We start from the raw sequence: 17,731 nt of genomic DNA on the forward strand, positions 1-17,731 counted from the left end.
TTTGTGGGAAAAAAATGATAAAAATTTCATTTGGGTACAGTGTTGTATGCCCGCGCAATTGTCATTCAAAGTGCATCAGCGCTGAAAGCTGAAAATTGGTCTGGGACTGAGGGGGGTTTAAGTGCCCAGTAAGCAAGTGGTTAATGAGATTCACTATGCATAATCTGGTGACACCTAAAGTGTAACTAAAGAGAAACCTTTTTCTTTTAGATTTGGATAGAGTGGAAAGGATTAGAACATCTGTCAGGTTTTTATTGCTCTCTGTGTCTCTGTAAGCCCCTGTACACACGGTTGGAGATTTCGACAACCAAATCCGTCGGATTTTGTCCGTAGGATTTTGCCCATCGGATCTTGTCCGAAACTGATGCATACACACGGTCGGACTAAGTTGTCGAAAAATCCGATCATTCAGAACGTGATGACGTAATTTCGTTACGATGGGACTACGTTCAGGCTAGTAGCCAATAGCTTTGATGTAGGAATTTGATCTGAGCATGTGTGGCACTTGGTCCGATCAAAATTCTCTACACATGATCGGAGTATGTCCGATCGAACCAGTTGGTCGGAAAATATTTCCAACAAGTTGGAAAATTGGGTCCGACGGATATTCCGACGGAATCAGTCTGATGCATACCACACACAGTCGGATTATCCGACAACACGGTCCGATAGGACATATTCACCCTCTCATTGGGGTTGATTTACTAAAGGCAAATATACTGCACTTTGCAAAGTGCAGTTTCCCAGAGTATAGTAAATGAGGTAATGCTTCACTTTGCAAAGAGTAAACAATCACGTGCAAGGAAAATAAAAATAAAAATGAATTTTTGGTTGCACATGATTGGATGATGGAAGTCAGCAGAGTTTTTGCTCATTTACTAAGTGCTAGAGCAACTACTACTGTACTTTGAAAAATGTATTTTTCGCTTTAGTAAATCAACCCCTATTTGTCTATTTTTTCATACCATTAAAATGAGGGAAAAAAATCCCAAATTTTGTGTTGCCTCTGGAACAGGAATAGAGGAGAAATCTGTCCACTGGTAATCTAGTTCTGGCGACAGAGATTCTCTCACTTTGGAGAAATTTCATCTAACATTCTCTTTTTGGCTATGGGACAGGAAGTGAAGAGAAATCTTCTCAATAAGATACAAATGGGGGGGGGGGGGGGAGGTGGAAAAATACTGTTAGGAGTTATAACCCTCCCTTATTCTATCCAACATAAAAAAATACCTTTTAGTTCTACTTTAAAATCAAGAAAATGCAAATTCCGATTAAAGTTGGTAAAATACGAGCAAAGGTCAAACAAATGTTGGTGCTGAACACAAAATATATTGTCTCTGCTTACTGTTTCAGGGGCGTTCTCAAATATTTCCCGAGCTTCTTCCTTATTGCAAAGTTCCTCAATACATTCCCTTTCCAGGTCACCACCTTTACTTTCTTCAAAAAATGAATTTGCTCTCCGTTTTCTTGTAAGAAATTGAGAAGCAGACTGCGAAGATAAAACTGTACAGAAAAAAAAAAAGTTAATTTTCAATTCTATGTGTGTTAGTTTTCTTTGTGATGATATCACCAATAATCTTGTCCTCAACTCTAGGAAACCTAACAACCTTCCCCTGTTGTGGAACTACACCCACACAGCCCATCCAGGCTGTGACCAGACTTGGTGCTGCGACCAGGGCTACTGTAAGCCATGAAAGCCCAAGGGTATGATAAAGTCGGAAAAGGCGATCAGGAGCTTGCAATAGAAATAAACTTTACTATAAACCATGTCAAGACCCATGAATAACCCTGCTGATGCATTTCAATCAAACACGACCTTGATCATAACTATGATTAAAGCTATGTTTGGCTACATCAGCAGGGTTATTCATGGATTATAAAGTGGTTCTAAAGGTTTTTACCCTAATGCATTCTCTGCATTAAGGTAAAAAATCCTCTGTGCAGCTCCACCCTGCCCCCTTCACTTACCTGAGTCTGATAACAATCCAGTGCTGTGCACGACAGCAATGGCTCTCTCAGCTCTGTCTCTCCTCACAGGGCAGATTGATAGTAACAGGAGTCATTGGCTGCTGTCAATCAAATCCTATGATGGGGGAGCGGGGTCGGGGACAAGCGTCGATTTAAGTGTTCATAGATGCAGGAAGTGGGGCACGGGATTGAGCCTGCACAGGTGCCCCCATAGGAAGTGTGTTTCTATGGTTGGTACTCACCGAAGTGGATAAGCCAAGAGCACCGGTGGGGGGGGGGGGGAACCCGAGAAGAAGAGGATGGGGCTGCTCTGTGCAAAATAATTGCCCAGAGCAGGTGAGTGTGACATATTTTAAAATAGTATGTTATGTTTTAAATAAAAAATATCCTTTGGGAATTACTTCAACCTTGTTTATAATAAAGTTTAATTGTACTCCAAGTTCCTGATCAAGTGCTGTCTTTATCATACACTAGCAACGCTAAGGGGCCTGCGGGAGAGAAGCTTTGGGTAAGTAAAAGTGCAATACCAAGTCCCCTAGAAGTAAAAAAGTGGTTAACTATTGCAGTGGGGCCAGTAGTTTAAGGTTTCTTGGAGTACAGCTTTAAAGGTTCACATGAAAATTCTGAATTCTTATAAGAGTAAAACTACAGCTTTTTTTCTGGGTGAGTCCTTAAAGTGTTACTAAACCCAGTAATATGAAAATAGTTCCTTGCCCCCCCCCCCCCCTAGTGCCCCCAGCTTAGAAATCTTCTTTTTACATTCAAATATTGCCACTATATACCTTTTTTGCTGATCTGTGTACCATGGTTACATGATAAAATAAACAGTTTGTCCAGTGCTGAGTTTTGCCTACATGTGTGATGTGATGTGTGATGTCAATATCATGTGACTTGAACAGTTTAACTGAAACAGGAAATGTTCTCTCCAGCAATAGAGACTAAACTAAGCACGTGCAGGACGGCTACCCTCACTGTATTATATGGCCTTGCCAGGATAGACAGTGCAGGGGGGAAGGATCTGTCCAAATAGTGTCAAAGAGCCTATTTACACAATGCAGAAGATTAACCCCTTAAGTTTCACAGTGAGTATAACAAGCATGCTATGCTGCATATACAGACAGATTTTACTGTTGTGGGTTTAGTAAACCAGTTTGCAGGCAGAGATTCCTGAATTCATTCCCTACAAATGTGTTCTAAGTTACATTCACTAAGTAGTAAGGCAGAAAGACTTTGAGCATTTATAAAAGGGACAGGGAGTCATGCCACCTTCCTCCCACAGCTTTAATTAATTGGACGCTGCTTGTTTTTTTTTTTTATCTGCCAATGAAACAAAAATGCCCAACAACTTGAGTGCGGTCTCCAGCAATGTTAATTTTGACGTCTAATTTCGATTTAGTTTTAGTCATAGTCTTTTGAATAAAATTACATTTTAGTTTTAGTTGTATTTTAGTCATTTGAATTGTTTTAGTTGTATTTTAGTATACTAAAACAGTGTTCATTTCGTCAGCGAAAATATTTTTGTCAATGAAATTAACACTGGCATCCAGCAGTATACGGGAACACAGTTGCATCTTCGTATACTGGATAGCTTATGTTATTTCTCTAGTTTATCATTTTTGATTATGCTGCCAATTGTGACCATTGGATTAAGAAGGCTTAAGGCTTTAAGCCTGACAGCATGGGTATGCGGTCGCCCCTCCTCTTTAAACAAATAAATAAATAGGGATATGTACATTTTACTGTATTAGGGATAAGGTCCATTTAAGAAAATGTTAAATGGGATTGGGAAAATGGGGTCACATGACATTTGGAAATTTCCCAAAATGTCATATGACCCCTGGGAATGTTCTAGAAAGGGACCCTCTCACAGGAGTATTCCCGCACATGTTCAGCTAGTCAGTGTTGGTGCACCAAGCTCCTCAGAAGGGCTATAATACTTTTAAGTTGCAGCCGACCTGACTATGAAATCTCGAATGAGGCAAGTGCTTGAGCGAGCAGGGAACATCGGTGGGGAAGACTGGCTCAGAAGGTTCCTCTCCTTAGATGAAGAGGATAACGAGTGAAAGGGAGAATAAAGGGAGCAGCTGGTGCAGAGAGCCGTGGGCGTGCCCAGTAATTCTCAGGGAGGCAGAGGCAGACCAGCAAGAAGCCCGCTGCAGCACCAGCCATGCCAACACGGCCCACCAACACGGCTGCCCATTCCCCCGGAGAGAGAAGAAGGTAACATGGCACAGCAGTAAGAGACAGCTACTAACATGTGGTGGACGGGCGGGTGGAGTGGCATCAAGGAGAAGGACAGAGGCGGTGTCAGAGGTAGGAGGTTCGGAGCTGCAAGCCCTGCCCAGCGCTTCACTAGCACAGCATCCAGGCTGTGCAAGTGTTACAGACATCCTGCTGCTGTCCGCTGGAGGCAACAGAGAGTAGCATAATGCTGATTCAGCTCTATCCCTTGCTCCAGCGCCACCTGGTGGGATAGGTGAGTTAGCAAATACACTTAACATTATGGAATCTATAAATAGATTGTCTGACAGTATTAATACACCAGTAAATGACAGAGGTAATTATGTACAGTGGAGCAAAAAAGTATTTAGTCATCCACCAATTGTGCAAGTTCTCCCACTTAAAAAGATGAGAGATGCCTGTAATTGTCATCATAGGTATACCTCAACTATGAGACAAAATGTGGAAACAAATCCAGACAATCACATTGTCTGATTTTTGAAAGAATTGATTTTCAAATTATGGTGTAAAATAAGTATTTGGTCAATATCAAAAGTGATGTTGCCACCCCCAGGCTTCACAGAAGGTATGGTGTTCCTTGGGTGCAACTCAGAATTCTCTCTCCTCCAAACACGAAGAGTTGCGTTTCTACCAAACAGTTCTACTTTGGTTTCATCTGACCATATGACATTCTCCCAATCCTCTTCTGGATCATCCAAATGCTCTCTAGCAAACCTCAGATGGCCCCGGACATGTACTGGCTTAAGCAGGGGGACACGTCTGGCACTGCAGATCTGTGTCCCTGGTGGCGTAGTGTGTTACTGATGGTAGCCTTTGTTATGTTGGTCCCAGCTCTCTGCAAGTCATTCACTAGGTCCCCCCGTGTGGTTCTGGGATTTTTGCTCACCGTTCTTGTAATCATTTTGACCCCATGGGGTGAGATCTTGTGTGGAACCCCAGATCAAGGGAGATTATCAGTGGTCTTGTGTGTCTTCCATTTTCTAATTATTGCTCCCACAGTTGATTTCTTTACACCAAGCTGCTGCCTATTGCAGATTCAGTCTTCCTAGCTTGGTGCCGGTCTACAGTTTTGTTTCTGTGTCCTTCGACAGCTCTTTGGTCTTCACCATAGTGGAGTTTGGAGTGTGACTGTTTGAGGTTGTGGACAGGTGTCATTAATACAAGTAATGAATGGAGGACAGAGGAGCCTCTTAAAGAAGAAGATACAGGTCTGTGAGATACAGAAATCTTGCTTGTTTGTAGGTGACCAGATACTTATTTTCCACCATAATTTGCAAATAAATTATAAAGACTATATTTGAAAAAAAATCAGACAATGTGATTGTCTGGATTTGTTTCCACATTTTTTCTCTCGTAGTTCAGGTATACCTATGATGACAATTACAGGCCTCTCTCAACTTTTTAAGTGGGAGAACTTGCACAATTGGTGGCTGACTAAATACTTTTTTTCCCCACTGTAAGTGTCAGGTCTAATGAAGGAAGAAATTGTGTCAGTATAGGCAATAGTAATAGTTTTCCTTCAGCAACAGCTAATGTTAATCCTCAATATGTTGTTACTGGCTGAGATTATTATGTCTAGCTCATTTGTCCCTGAGGCATGTTTTAAAGAAACGTTGCCATGTGAGATCTCGCCGTTAGGATATCACATTTCTCCTCAGACCAAAGATAAAATTTTTGGACATTTTGTCCTTACTTCCATCTGCAAAGGAATATATCAACAGAGCTGACAAAAAAAGGATGATAGGAGAAGGCCAGTGGCAAGGTCTTTTAATAATTGGCTTTAGTCATTTGCCATATAAGCTAGCATGTTAGGTGAAAAACACCCCAAATATTGCAGTGGGCTTTTTCAACATGTGGAACATGTGCTAGAGGCCTATAAACCCTTGTACACACAGTCGGACATTCCAACAACCAAATCCGTCGGATTTTGTCCGACGGATTTTGTCCGACGGATTTTGTCCAAAACTTGTGTTGCATACACATGGTCGGACAAAGTTGTCGGAAAATCTGATCGTAAGTAACGTGATGACGTTATTTCGTTATGATGGGACTACGTTCAGGCTCGTAGCCAATAGCTTTGGTCTAGGAATTTGATCTGAGCATGCATGGCAAAGCCCGATTGGATCATGTTCTCGTAAAGTTTTATAGCCCAGCTCTAAAACTTTGTCCGTCGGATATTCCGAAGGAAACAGTCCGGTGGAGCCCACACACAGTCGGATTATCCAAAAACATGGTTCGATCAGACCTTTTCCGTCGGAATGTCCGACCGTGTGTACAAGGGCTAAGAGTTTTGGAGGACTAGTATAGTTCCTATGATAAAACTTTTAGACAAAAGCTATCAATATATCCATAACTAAAGTGGGGGAATAAAGACGTTGGGTTGTAGCTTAACCACAGAAAACAGGCTACACCAGGCAGTAGCCACAATCTACAGTGTCCCCTTATAAAAGAGGATATTGTTTCTCATACAACAAGAACCAGTGTAAATGGGGGGGGTTCTTGCAAATACAAGCACAAATGTTCACACTGTTCAGGACACACCAGTAAAACTAACAAGCGTACAGCAATTTTTGCAAATATATCTAGACCAGGAGACGGACAAGTTTTTAATTGAAGGTTTCTCCAAAGGTTTCCCTTTGCTGGTATTTCAGGGTGAAGGGTGCGAACTGGTTAAAAAATTAAAGTTGATGGCTACTTATGCACATATAGTTAAAGAGAAGTTATTTAAAGAAATCAAAGAGGGTAGAATAGCAGGTCCATTTAGCTCCCACCCCTTTTGCACATTTTAGAGTATCTCCATTAGGCATCATGCCCAAGAAGGAGCCAAATTCCCTAATTGCCTAATACACCACCTATCATTCCCTAAGGATACCTCCTTAAATGATGAAATAGATGCTAGCATGTCATCCATATCTTATTGCACGTTTGGGGGTGCTATTCAGCGGATCAGATTTGGTAAAGGTGTGCTGCTTGCAAAAGCGGACATAAAGGCTGCTTTTAGACTACTACCTATTGATCCATTGGCATTCAATTCCTTAGGTATGTATTTTGAAGGCAAATATTATTTTGCTATGTGTCGCCCTATGGGATGTTCCATATCCTGTGCCTATTTTGAAAAATTTGCATCCTTTCTCCAACGGGTAGTTGCTTTCGAAGCTGGTTATCAAGGTATATTACACTATCTTGACGACTTCTTATTCATTGGCCTGGCGCAGTCCCCTATTTGTTAATTTATGATACATCTGTTTAGTGTAGTCGCTCAGCACTTTAGTGGTTTTTCCATCCTCATACATAGAATTCTTAGATATCAAGATAGACACAGAGACACTTGAATTTCAGTTACCGGAGTCAAAAATCAACAAAATTAAAGCCTTGATTTCTGTGTTTGTTAGGCTTAAAAAAGTTTTAATAAAAGAACTACAATCATTATTAGGACTATTGGCCTTTGCGACAAGATTCATGACTGTTCGCTAAATACAAGCGACGCAAGAATATTCTGCCATGTCAGGCATGAAATCTCCATTTTCACACATCAGATTGACAGCCAACCTCAAGGAGGACCTGATAATTTGGTTTAAATTCTTTGCTATATATATATTGTTTGATCATTTTTTCAGGAGCAATTTGTGTCTTTATCTGACCTTGAATTATATACAGATGCTGCAGGTTCACGTGGATTCTCGGCTATTTGGAAGACTCACTGGTGCTGTGGTAAGTGGCCAGATAGGTGTGAAAAAATGAATGCCACCAAAAGTATAGTAGTATAGGAACTATTTGCTTTAGTAGTAGCTCTAGAAATATGGGGTGAGCCAATAAAAGAATCTTTATTCATTCAGATAATAAAGTTATAAAAGAGTTATATATGCCGTGAATTGCTTGTCAGCTACATCAAAACAGGTGGTCGAATTGCTTAGATACTTGTTTTTCCTGTTTTTACAATTGTTTCCTTGGCTTAAATTTAATATTTAGCTAAAAGTCAGGCATGTTACAGGGAAGGAGAATCAAATTGCGGACTATTTGTCTCGATTTCAGGTATGCAGATTCCATCAACTTCTGCCCAATGTGGACAAGGAAGGTCACGTGTGTCCAGAACATCTATGCAGCCTAATTTAGAAATTCTTGCAAATTCAATAAGACATTCTGTTGTGGACAGTACGTGGACTGAATATTCAGCCACATGGCACAGGTGGACAAACTTTGCTAGGGAACTTGACATACAATTTGATTCTCCTTATGAAACATTTGGGAATTTCCCAGAATGTCATGCGACCCCTGGAAATGTTCTGGAAAGGGGGCTTATTATATATAGGACCCTCTCCCAGGAGTATTCCCTCCAGTGTTCAGCTAGTCAGCATCAATGCAACAAGCTCCCCACCCTCCCTCCCCTAGTCGCTAAGCACGTTATGTGGTCTGTCACCCTTCATATTTGTAGGGGGCCAACATTTTGCCAACAAATAGTTTTTTGTCATTTTTTAAATAAGTATTTGACTTTGTGGTATTTTGGGAGGGTAGATGCAGCCTGCATTCCCATGCTTTTTATTGCATGTATTTTTCTGTAGTTTTGCCCCTTTTTTGTAATGTAATTTTCTCTTCATCTTGTGTGAACCCCTGTATACTTTCCGCAGGGCCAGTGGTTCTCAACTCCTGTCCTCAGGATCCACTAACAGGCCACATTTTAAGTATTACCTTAGGGAAATGTAGACTGGAATACTGCAATCACTGAGCAGCAAATTATATAAGCTGTGATGTATTTCAGTTATCTTGCAAACCTGGCCTGTTAGTGGGTCCTGAGGACTGAAGTTGAGAACAAGTGCTCTAGGCACATATGGAGACTAGGAAAAGCTGATATTCCTTTTGACCGACATCTTAGACCCCTTTCACACTGAGGCACTTTATAGGTGTTTTACCGATAGAAACGGCGCCTGTAAAGTGCCTGTCATGCCACCCCAGTGTGAAAGCCAGAGTGCTTTCACAATGGAGCAGTGTGCTTGCGGGTCGGTCTGTAAAGTCCCACAAGCAGCATATTTGGGGCGGTCTGGGAGCAGCGTATACACTCCTTCCGCTACGCCCTGCCCATTGAAATCAGTGGGCAGCGCTGTTGAAGCGCCTGCAAAGCGGTTTGGCGTGCGCTTTTAACCCCTTGTTAACCCCTTATCTGGGGTTAAAAGTGCCCCGCTCCCATCCACACATCGCCGGTAAAGTGCTGCTACAACTAGAGTGTGAGGGGTCTGAGTGTGAAAGTAGCCTTAATGTTTGCTTATTGTATTGCATGCAATAAAAATATTAGTGGACGCCAAGTGTTTGGTAAGTTTATTTAGCAAAGGTTGTCTGCAGTGAATGTCTTTGGTATTCAGGCCAGGCATAGCGGTCTCAGGAAGGGATATTACACTATTACAATGAATGGAGTCAGAATATCTATACTAGGTGCAATTACAAGTCATTTGAAATTCATTTTTATCAGTCCCTGCATACTAGTAGGGGCTCCAAATTGGGCAGAAATGGGGGTGCCCATGCTGGATTATTCAAAGAGAGGGTTCAGACAAGATTGGCATTGAATATTTACAATTTCTACTACCAATGAGCAAAAGAAGTGTAAGTGAACATTGAACTATCCAGCATCTTCCATCCCAACACCTCCTCATCTTAGCAAGTCATAAAAATTAGATTCAGCCTATAGCCAGAGATATTTAGAGGTTCTGACAGCTCCCTATACATTTTTTAGATTCATTTTCAGGCCACAGTATACACTCTTCTGAGCCAGCTGAAGAGCCAGGGTGCAAACACTGTGGAAAAATGTCTGGGTCCAAGGGCATACAATACATCCGGAAAGTATTCACAGCGCTTCACTTTTTCCACATTTTTTATGTTACAGCCTTATTCCAAAATTAATTCAATTCATTCTTTTCCTCACAATTCTACAAAAAATACCCCATAATGACATTGTTATAGAAGTTTGGATTAAAATCTATGCAAATTTATTTAAAAACAAAAAATGAAAAAAAAAATCACATGTATATAAGTATGCACAGCCGCCTTTGCTCAATACTTTGTTGAAGCACCTTTGGCACCAATTTTGAGTATGATGCTACAATTTTAGCACACTTATTAGTTTCTCCCATTCTTCTTTGCAGGACCTCTCAAGCTCCATCAGGTTGAATGATGCACGGCCATTTTCAGCCACTCAAGGACATTAACAGAGTTGTCCCATAGCCACTCCTTTGTTATCTTGGCTGTGTGTTTAGGGTCTCCCCAGCCCCCAGTCTGAGGCCCAGAGCTCTCTGACGCAGGTGTCCATCAAGGACACCACTGTATATTGCTGCATTCATCTTTACCTTGATCCTGACTAGTCTCCCAGTTCCTGCTGCTAAAAAACACCCCACAGTCTGTTGCTGCCACCACCATGCTTCACTGTAGGGATGGTATTAGACAGGTGATGCGTGGTGCCTGGTTTCCTGCCGACATGTCGCTTGCCATTCAGGCCAATGAGTTCAATCTTTGTTTCATCAAACCAGAGAATTTTGTTTCTCATGGTCTGAGAGTTCTTCAGGTGCATTTTGGCAAATTCCAGGCAGGCTGTCATATCCGTATGCCTTTTACTAAGGAGTGGCTTCCGTGTGGCCTACTACTATACAGGCTTGTTTGCTAGAGTGCTGCAGAGATGGTTGTTCTTCTGGAAGGTTCTCTCCACAAAGAAACACTTGAGCTCTGTCAGAGCAACCAATGGGTTCTTGGTCACCTCCGTGACTAAGGCTCCTCACCCCCGATCGCTCAGTTTGGTCAGACTGCCTGCTCTAAGAAGAGTCCTGATGGTTCCAAACTTCTTCTATTTACGGATGACGGAGGCCACTGTGATCATTGGGATCTTCAATGCTGCAGAAATTTTTCTGTACCCTTCCCCAGTACTGTGCCTTGACACAATCCTGTCTTGGAGGTCTACAGACAATCCCTTGGACTTCATGGCTTGGTTTGTGCTCTGACATGCATTGTTACCTGTTATATAGACAGGTGGGTGCCCTTCTAAATCATGTCCAATCAACTGAATTAACCACAGGTGGACTCCAATCAAGTTGTAGAAACATCTCAAGGATGATCAGTGGAAACAGGATGCACCTGAGCTTAATTTTGAGTGTCATGGCAAAGGCAAAGAAAACTTATGTACATGTGATTTTTTTTTTTTGTACTAAATTGGCAAAGATTTCAAACAAACTTCTTTCACGTTGTCATTATGGGGTATTGTTTGTAGAATTTTGAAGAAAATAATGAATTTAATCAATTTTTGAATAAGCCTGTAACAACAAAATGTGGAAAAAGTGAAGCGTTGTGAATACTTTCCAGATGCACTGTATATCTGTACAACATACATGGGCTTACACAAGTACCAACGTATAACCACATAAAGCCACATCCTGTAATTGATTTCTATGGGCAGCTGTAGGGAGCGGCTTTGCTCCCTGGCAGGCAAATATACCCAATTTTGATGTTGTACAGTGCCAGGCATCCATGTGAGTGGACTAAAGGGAATCTAATGCTTTTGCCCATTAACAGTAAAAATACAGGTCCACCTGCTTATCCACTAATGCCATTCCTGTGCTCTCTCAGGGTCTTATTCTCCTGCAGGAGCACACCGGCTATGGAATGGTGCATGAGGATTGGCCACTCAGGTCTGCACTGCATCATGCCAAGAAGGAAAGGAGGTCACGTTCTCCCTTATACCCAGAAGTACAGAGTATATGTGAAGACTGACAAATGAACAGAGTGGCAATGGAGTAGGGGAGAGGTATGTATTGATAGTAGGGGAATGCCCTGTCAAGAGAACCTGTCTTAAGCTTGTCATATATTGTTCCAATTTTATCCGGTTCTTGGTGAACCGTCTGAAATTCACTTTCGAAATTCAAAGGAGCTGAGAGGAAAATTGTTGTTCAAACAGCGGCTGCATCCAATCAGCATATGATAGCCAAGCAGGAGGATTCATTGATCTGTAGAGTGTGGGTGGAGGAATCTGTTTCAGCTTCAGTCACCTTGATAGTTTAGTCATAATACATGAACCATGATGGTGTCTGTTTATCTGACTAAAAAAAAGTGCTAAATGATTTGGTGCTGACTTAACTTTCTGCCCCCTGCAAGTGCCTCTTATCTTCTTGTTTATCCAGCAATTTAATCATTTTAAACCTCTGTAACATAATTGCTTTGACGGCCAAGCATAATACAGAAATAGATAAATAACAACATGAGTTTTATGGAGACAGCTGTCATTGCCGGAAGGCAAAGGAGCCTGCAGAGGGCAGATGCTGGTTCTTCAAAACCGCAGGCGTTTCATAATAACAGTCCAGACCACATAGGGGCTTCATGGTGCACTGAGCTGTTGTAGTCTCAGTCTTCAAGTCATCTGCCAACTGGATGTACTTCTGCATACCAGAGGGCAAAAAAGCCAGATAATGTCTTTAATCACTAATATAGTTCCACTAAATATAACAGTACATTAAGGAAAGGGCCCTACATATCGGTACCACTGGGTACAGTGTTTAGTCCCATCTAACTGCAGCCTGCCATAGACCTTGACAGGCTGCCTGCAGTGGGACTGGATGCTTCACCTGTGCGAGGGGCCTAGAGAAATTTAAACTTGTTACCCCATTCCCTGCCCCAAAGGAGCTTACAGTCTAAGAGCTTTATCACAGTCTTTTTTTACACACACTAGGTCTAAGGCAGCTGACTAACCAAGCAGTATGCTTTTGGCTAACGGAAGAAAGCAGAACAAGCCATAGGTCAATATATTGGTTGCCAGTACTAATTTCCTTTGAACTGAAAGAAAAACCTGTTTTTCGATTTTGAATAGAGTAAGGGAGGGTTAACCCCTGTCATATTTTTTCCAGCCATTGTGGAGAATTCCCTTCACTTCCTGTCCCATACCCAAAACAGGAAGTGGGATAAAATCCCTGCAAATTAAGGGAATTGCTTTGGGGTCACCAGAACTGCTGCCCCCCATTGGAAAAATTACCCTCTATTACTTTTCTGGGGACAACCCAATATTTAGGATTTTCTTTTACTTTCACTTTTGATGAGAACGGTAAACAGGACCAATTTGAGAGGTTAAATCTTCCTATCGGAGCCACAGTCAGCAATAAATAATGACTGTTCTGAACCCTCTCCACTGTATCCAAAACAAACAAACAAAATTTGCTTTAAGTTATACTTTAATCTATTTTATGCTTGGCTAAAATAACAATCATTTGGCTAAGTTTTTTGAGTCTTTGACAGGGATCGATTAGATAGCAAATAAATCCAGAGTGAAATCAGAACACTTGATCTGCTACCGTATCTTGTTCCAGGTTAGGGGCTCAGAAAGTACTGTATATCATCAGCATAACAGCATAACAGCAAGGTAACCTGCAGAAGAAGGAAAGAAATGGCAGCACACATATTTCTTTCATGGGGTTATTACTGTGTGGTGTTGTGTCCATATCAGAGTTTGGCTCTAATTTCCATAGTCTGCATGGGAAAAACCATTTGCCATCCATTTTATGCTATCAGTAACACTTCCAACACTACTGACTATACTTACAAAAACTGAATATAAGAAAGTTCTACTCAAAAACAGAGACCCTGCCCATATAAGCCAATTTAATTTCATGTTTCATTTGCCCAGAAAATGAAATGTGAAACTTGATTGAACACTAAAGACATTCTCAACAGTAGTAAATTAAGATTTATCAAGAGCACAGTCATATTTATAATGTTATACCTTACCTTACTACACTAGCTCTTATCATTTAGGCCCACAACAATGAAGGAGGGGAAGGAGATTGAACAAGGGCTACTCCAAATGTATACTGGCCCTTAATCACCCAGAGAACGTTTGACTATTGCGGTACCCAGTGATGTAAGGAAAGGTATTAATAAAAATAATATTTATTTGAAATTGTACAACAATATCCATAAATTACAACACAAACATCAACATAATTGTTACAAATATAGTACATTAAATATTCATTGGTAGAGGCCTCCACAGATATGTTGGAGGTACAAGTGGTGTTGGTATTGACGCAAACCTTGACTAGTTTCACGGCCAGTGCCGCTTCCTCAGGAGGCGTCAACCCACACATCTAAGAGCAATACAATACAAGATTATAGTAACAATGAATCAAAAACTCAAACAACAAATACATGATAGCATTAGAGTATTAAGTTGAACCAGTGCGACTCACCAACAAGGACCCGAGGGGGCAACAGACGGCATAGCTGAGACAACCTGAACTGGGTGCTCCCCCTGGGTGATTAAGAGCCAATATACATTTGGAGTAGCCCTTGTTCAATCCCCTTCCCCTCCTTCATTATGCAATTTTTAGGATGATGGTTCCTAATTTTTAACCTAGTGTTGAGGCAAAACCATCCTAGGCCCACAACAAGCTGAGCATTTGGCATAGTACTGGGACACAATCAGAACTGTTCAACTAATGCTTGCCATACACCAGTTGAAAAATAGAAAAATGAACACACGGTCGTGAGAGGAAATAGTATTGCCATCATGTAATGATCAAATTTTGAATGATAAATCATTCATAGGACATATATTAGTCAGTTTCTCATCGATTTTGTGCTTCTGGGTCACTTATGCGCAGTATAAACAGTTCAATTTGTAATGGGCGAAAAACATGTTAACCAATCAGCCCCAAGAAGATTTTACCCCCTTCCTGACCAGAACATTTTTTGTGAATCGGCACTGCGTCGCTTTAGCTGACAATTGCGCGGTCATTCAATGTTGTACCCAAACAAAATTGATGTCCTTTTTTTCCCACAAATAGAGCTTTCTTTCGGTGGTATTTAATCACCTCTGCGGGTTTTTATTTTTTGCGCTATAAACAAAAAAAGAGCGACAATTTTGAAAAGCAATATTTTTTACTTTTTGCTATAATAAATTCCCCCCAAAAATATATAAAAAAACAAACAAATTTCTTTCTCAGTTTAGGTCGATATTTATTCTTCTACAATTTTTTGGTAAAAAAAAATAGCAATAAGCGTATATTGATTAATTTATTCAAATTTACTCAATTCTGCAAGTGTTCTAATTTACTATGGCTGTTTTATAGCTGGTCTAAAACCACTTTTGACGTAAAGGGACACTTTTTGGTTGCTATGGACAATCTTAAGTTTCCAGGAAGAAAGAACAGTATATATCATATAAAACTGCATGCAGGGCACTGGACAAAGCACTGGGGACAAAAGGGATGTGAAATAATTTCATACAGTAATGTAATCTGTAAGTTTACAATGTACTGTATATATTATGATTTTAAATATTTTTGAATTTGTCGACGGGCTCCTCACCTGTGCGTCGTGACGCTCGCAGGGAACGTAGCCTGTATACATATATACAGTATCTCACAAAAGTTCACATTTTTGTAAATATTTCATATCTTTTCATGTGGCAGCACTGAAGAAATTACACTTTGCTACACTGTTAAGTAGTGAGTTTACAGCTTGTATAACAGTGTAAATTTGCCGTCCCCTCAAAATAACTCAACACACAGTCATTATTGTCTAAACTGCTGGCAACAAAAGTGAGTACACCCCTAAATGAAAATGTCCAAATTAGGCCCAAAGTGTCAATATTTTGTGTGGCCACCATTTCTTCCCAGCACTGCCTTAACCCTCTTGGGCATGGAGTTCACCAGAGCTTCATAGGTTGCCATAGTCCTCTTCCACTCCTCCATGATGATGATCACTGAGCTGGTGGATGTTAGAGATCTTGTGCTCCTCCACCTTTTGTTTAAGGATGCTATATAGATACTTAATAGGGTTTAGGTCTGGAGACATGCTTTGTCAGTCCATCACCTTTACCCTCAGGTTCTTTAGCAAGGCAGTGGTTGTATTGGAGGTGTGTTTGGGATCATTATCATGTTGGAATACTGCCCTGTGGCCCAGTCTCAGAAGGAAGGGGATTATGCTCTGCTTCAGTATGTCACATTACATGTTGGCATTCATGATTCCCTCAATGAACTGTAGCTCCCCAGCTCAACTCATGCAGCCCCAGACCACAACACTCCACCACCATGCTTGACTGTAGGCAAGATACACTTGTCTTTGTACTCCTCACCTGGTTGCCGCCACACACGCTTGACACAATCTGAACCAAATAAGTTTACCTTGGTCTCATTAGACCACAGGACATGGTTCCAGTAATCCATATCCTTATGCCGCGTACACATGTAGCAGACTATCCGGCGGACTTAGTCTGGTGGACTGTCCGCCGGACTGTCCGCCGGACTGCCCGCCGAATTTTCCAAACGAGCTACCTGCCCACACACGGTACTTTTGCAGCGGACTAAATACGGCGTACTACGTGCGCCGTACTTTTGAAATGAACGGACTCGCCCACACATGGAGGAAAGTCCGCTCATTTTGAGCACGGCTCCAAGTAGCCGGGACCAGCGAAGTAAGCGTCGCTGGTCCCGTCACCTGGTATGGAATTAAAGGGGAATCCCTACGCCGAAAAATCGGTGTGGGGGTCCCCCAGGTCCATATCAGACCCTTATCCGAGCACGCTACCCGGCCGGCCAGGAAAGGGGGTGGAGACGAGCGAGCACCCCCCCTCCTGAGCCTTACCAGGCCACGTGCCCTCAACATGCGGGGTGCCTTGGGGAAGCACCTCGTCCCCATGTTGATGAGGACAAGGGCCTCTGCCCGATAAACCTGGCCGTTGGTTGTCCGGGTCTGCGGGCAGGGGGCTTATCAGAATCCGTGAGCCCCCTTTAATAAGGGGGCCCCGGATCCCAGCCCCCCACCCTATGTGAATGAAGGAATATATAGAAGAGCGCCAAATCAGTAAAAAGTGCATTTATTTTATACAATTAATAAAAGTCTCACTTACATCCATCTATCTGTAATTGGGCTGATGATTATATGTTATCATCATGAGTTTATTCTTCATTTATAATACCTCCAACCAGTCAAGATTTATTAGTAGTAGTAGTGGTGGTAGTGGTAGCATTATTACTATTACTACTATTGTTGTTGTCATTTCTCTCCTCGTTTCTCTCCTGGAAGGACTGCGATCCCAATGCCAATACCCTTCCCCTCCTCTCCTTGGTATATATATGCATATGGAATACCTTGTTTTTATGTATGTGATTTCTCCTTTTTATGTATATGATTTTTATATAATTATGTTTGATCTCTCCGTTTCTGTACACACAGAACTTGGGTATATATTTTAACTGTGAAGGCTCGTAAACAATTACCCTTCCTTCCTCCTTTATACATATACCTTTTTATACACATATCTTTTAAACATAATTTAATCGCATCACCTCTATCAATCTTGACGTGAGTTTTCACATACAATTGTGATATATTGATCTTGTATCTCCACCATCAACATCATTGTCGTGCGTTTAAAAATGCGACTAAGTCGTACTTATCTGTAACTGGGCTCATGATCATATGCTATTAACATGAAGTTATTTCTTCATTTATAATACCTCCAACCAGTCAATATTGATTAGTAGTAAGAGTAATGGTGGTA

At 41.4% G+C, this 17,731-nt stretch overlaps 1 protein-coding gene across 1 annotated transcript in view; it reads right to left on the reverse strand.

Annotated features, from left to right (window-relative positions):
- PROS1 (protein S) overlaps positions 1–17,731 on the reverse strand; it is a 125,582-nt gene that overhangs the window by 92,160 nt on the left and 15,691 nt on the right. Inside the window, exon 2 of the mRNA XM_077480168.1 lies at positions 1,346–1,503. Within this exon, the coding sequence (XP_077336294.1) occupies positions 1,346–1,503 (158 nt within the window). The remainder of the gene's footprint in view (positions 1–1,345; positions 1,504–17,731) is intronic.

This window comes from Lithobates pipiens, unplaced genomic scaffold (assembly GCF_037356315.1).
Source record: "Lithobates pipiens isolate NorthernLeopardFrog02 unplaced genomic scaffold, aLitPip1_a1.2 Scaffold_16, whole genome shotgun sequence".
In the NCBI taxonomy this organism is placed as follows: Eukaryota; Metazoa; Chordata; class Amphibia; order Anura; family Ranidae; genus Lithobates; species Lithobates pipiens.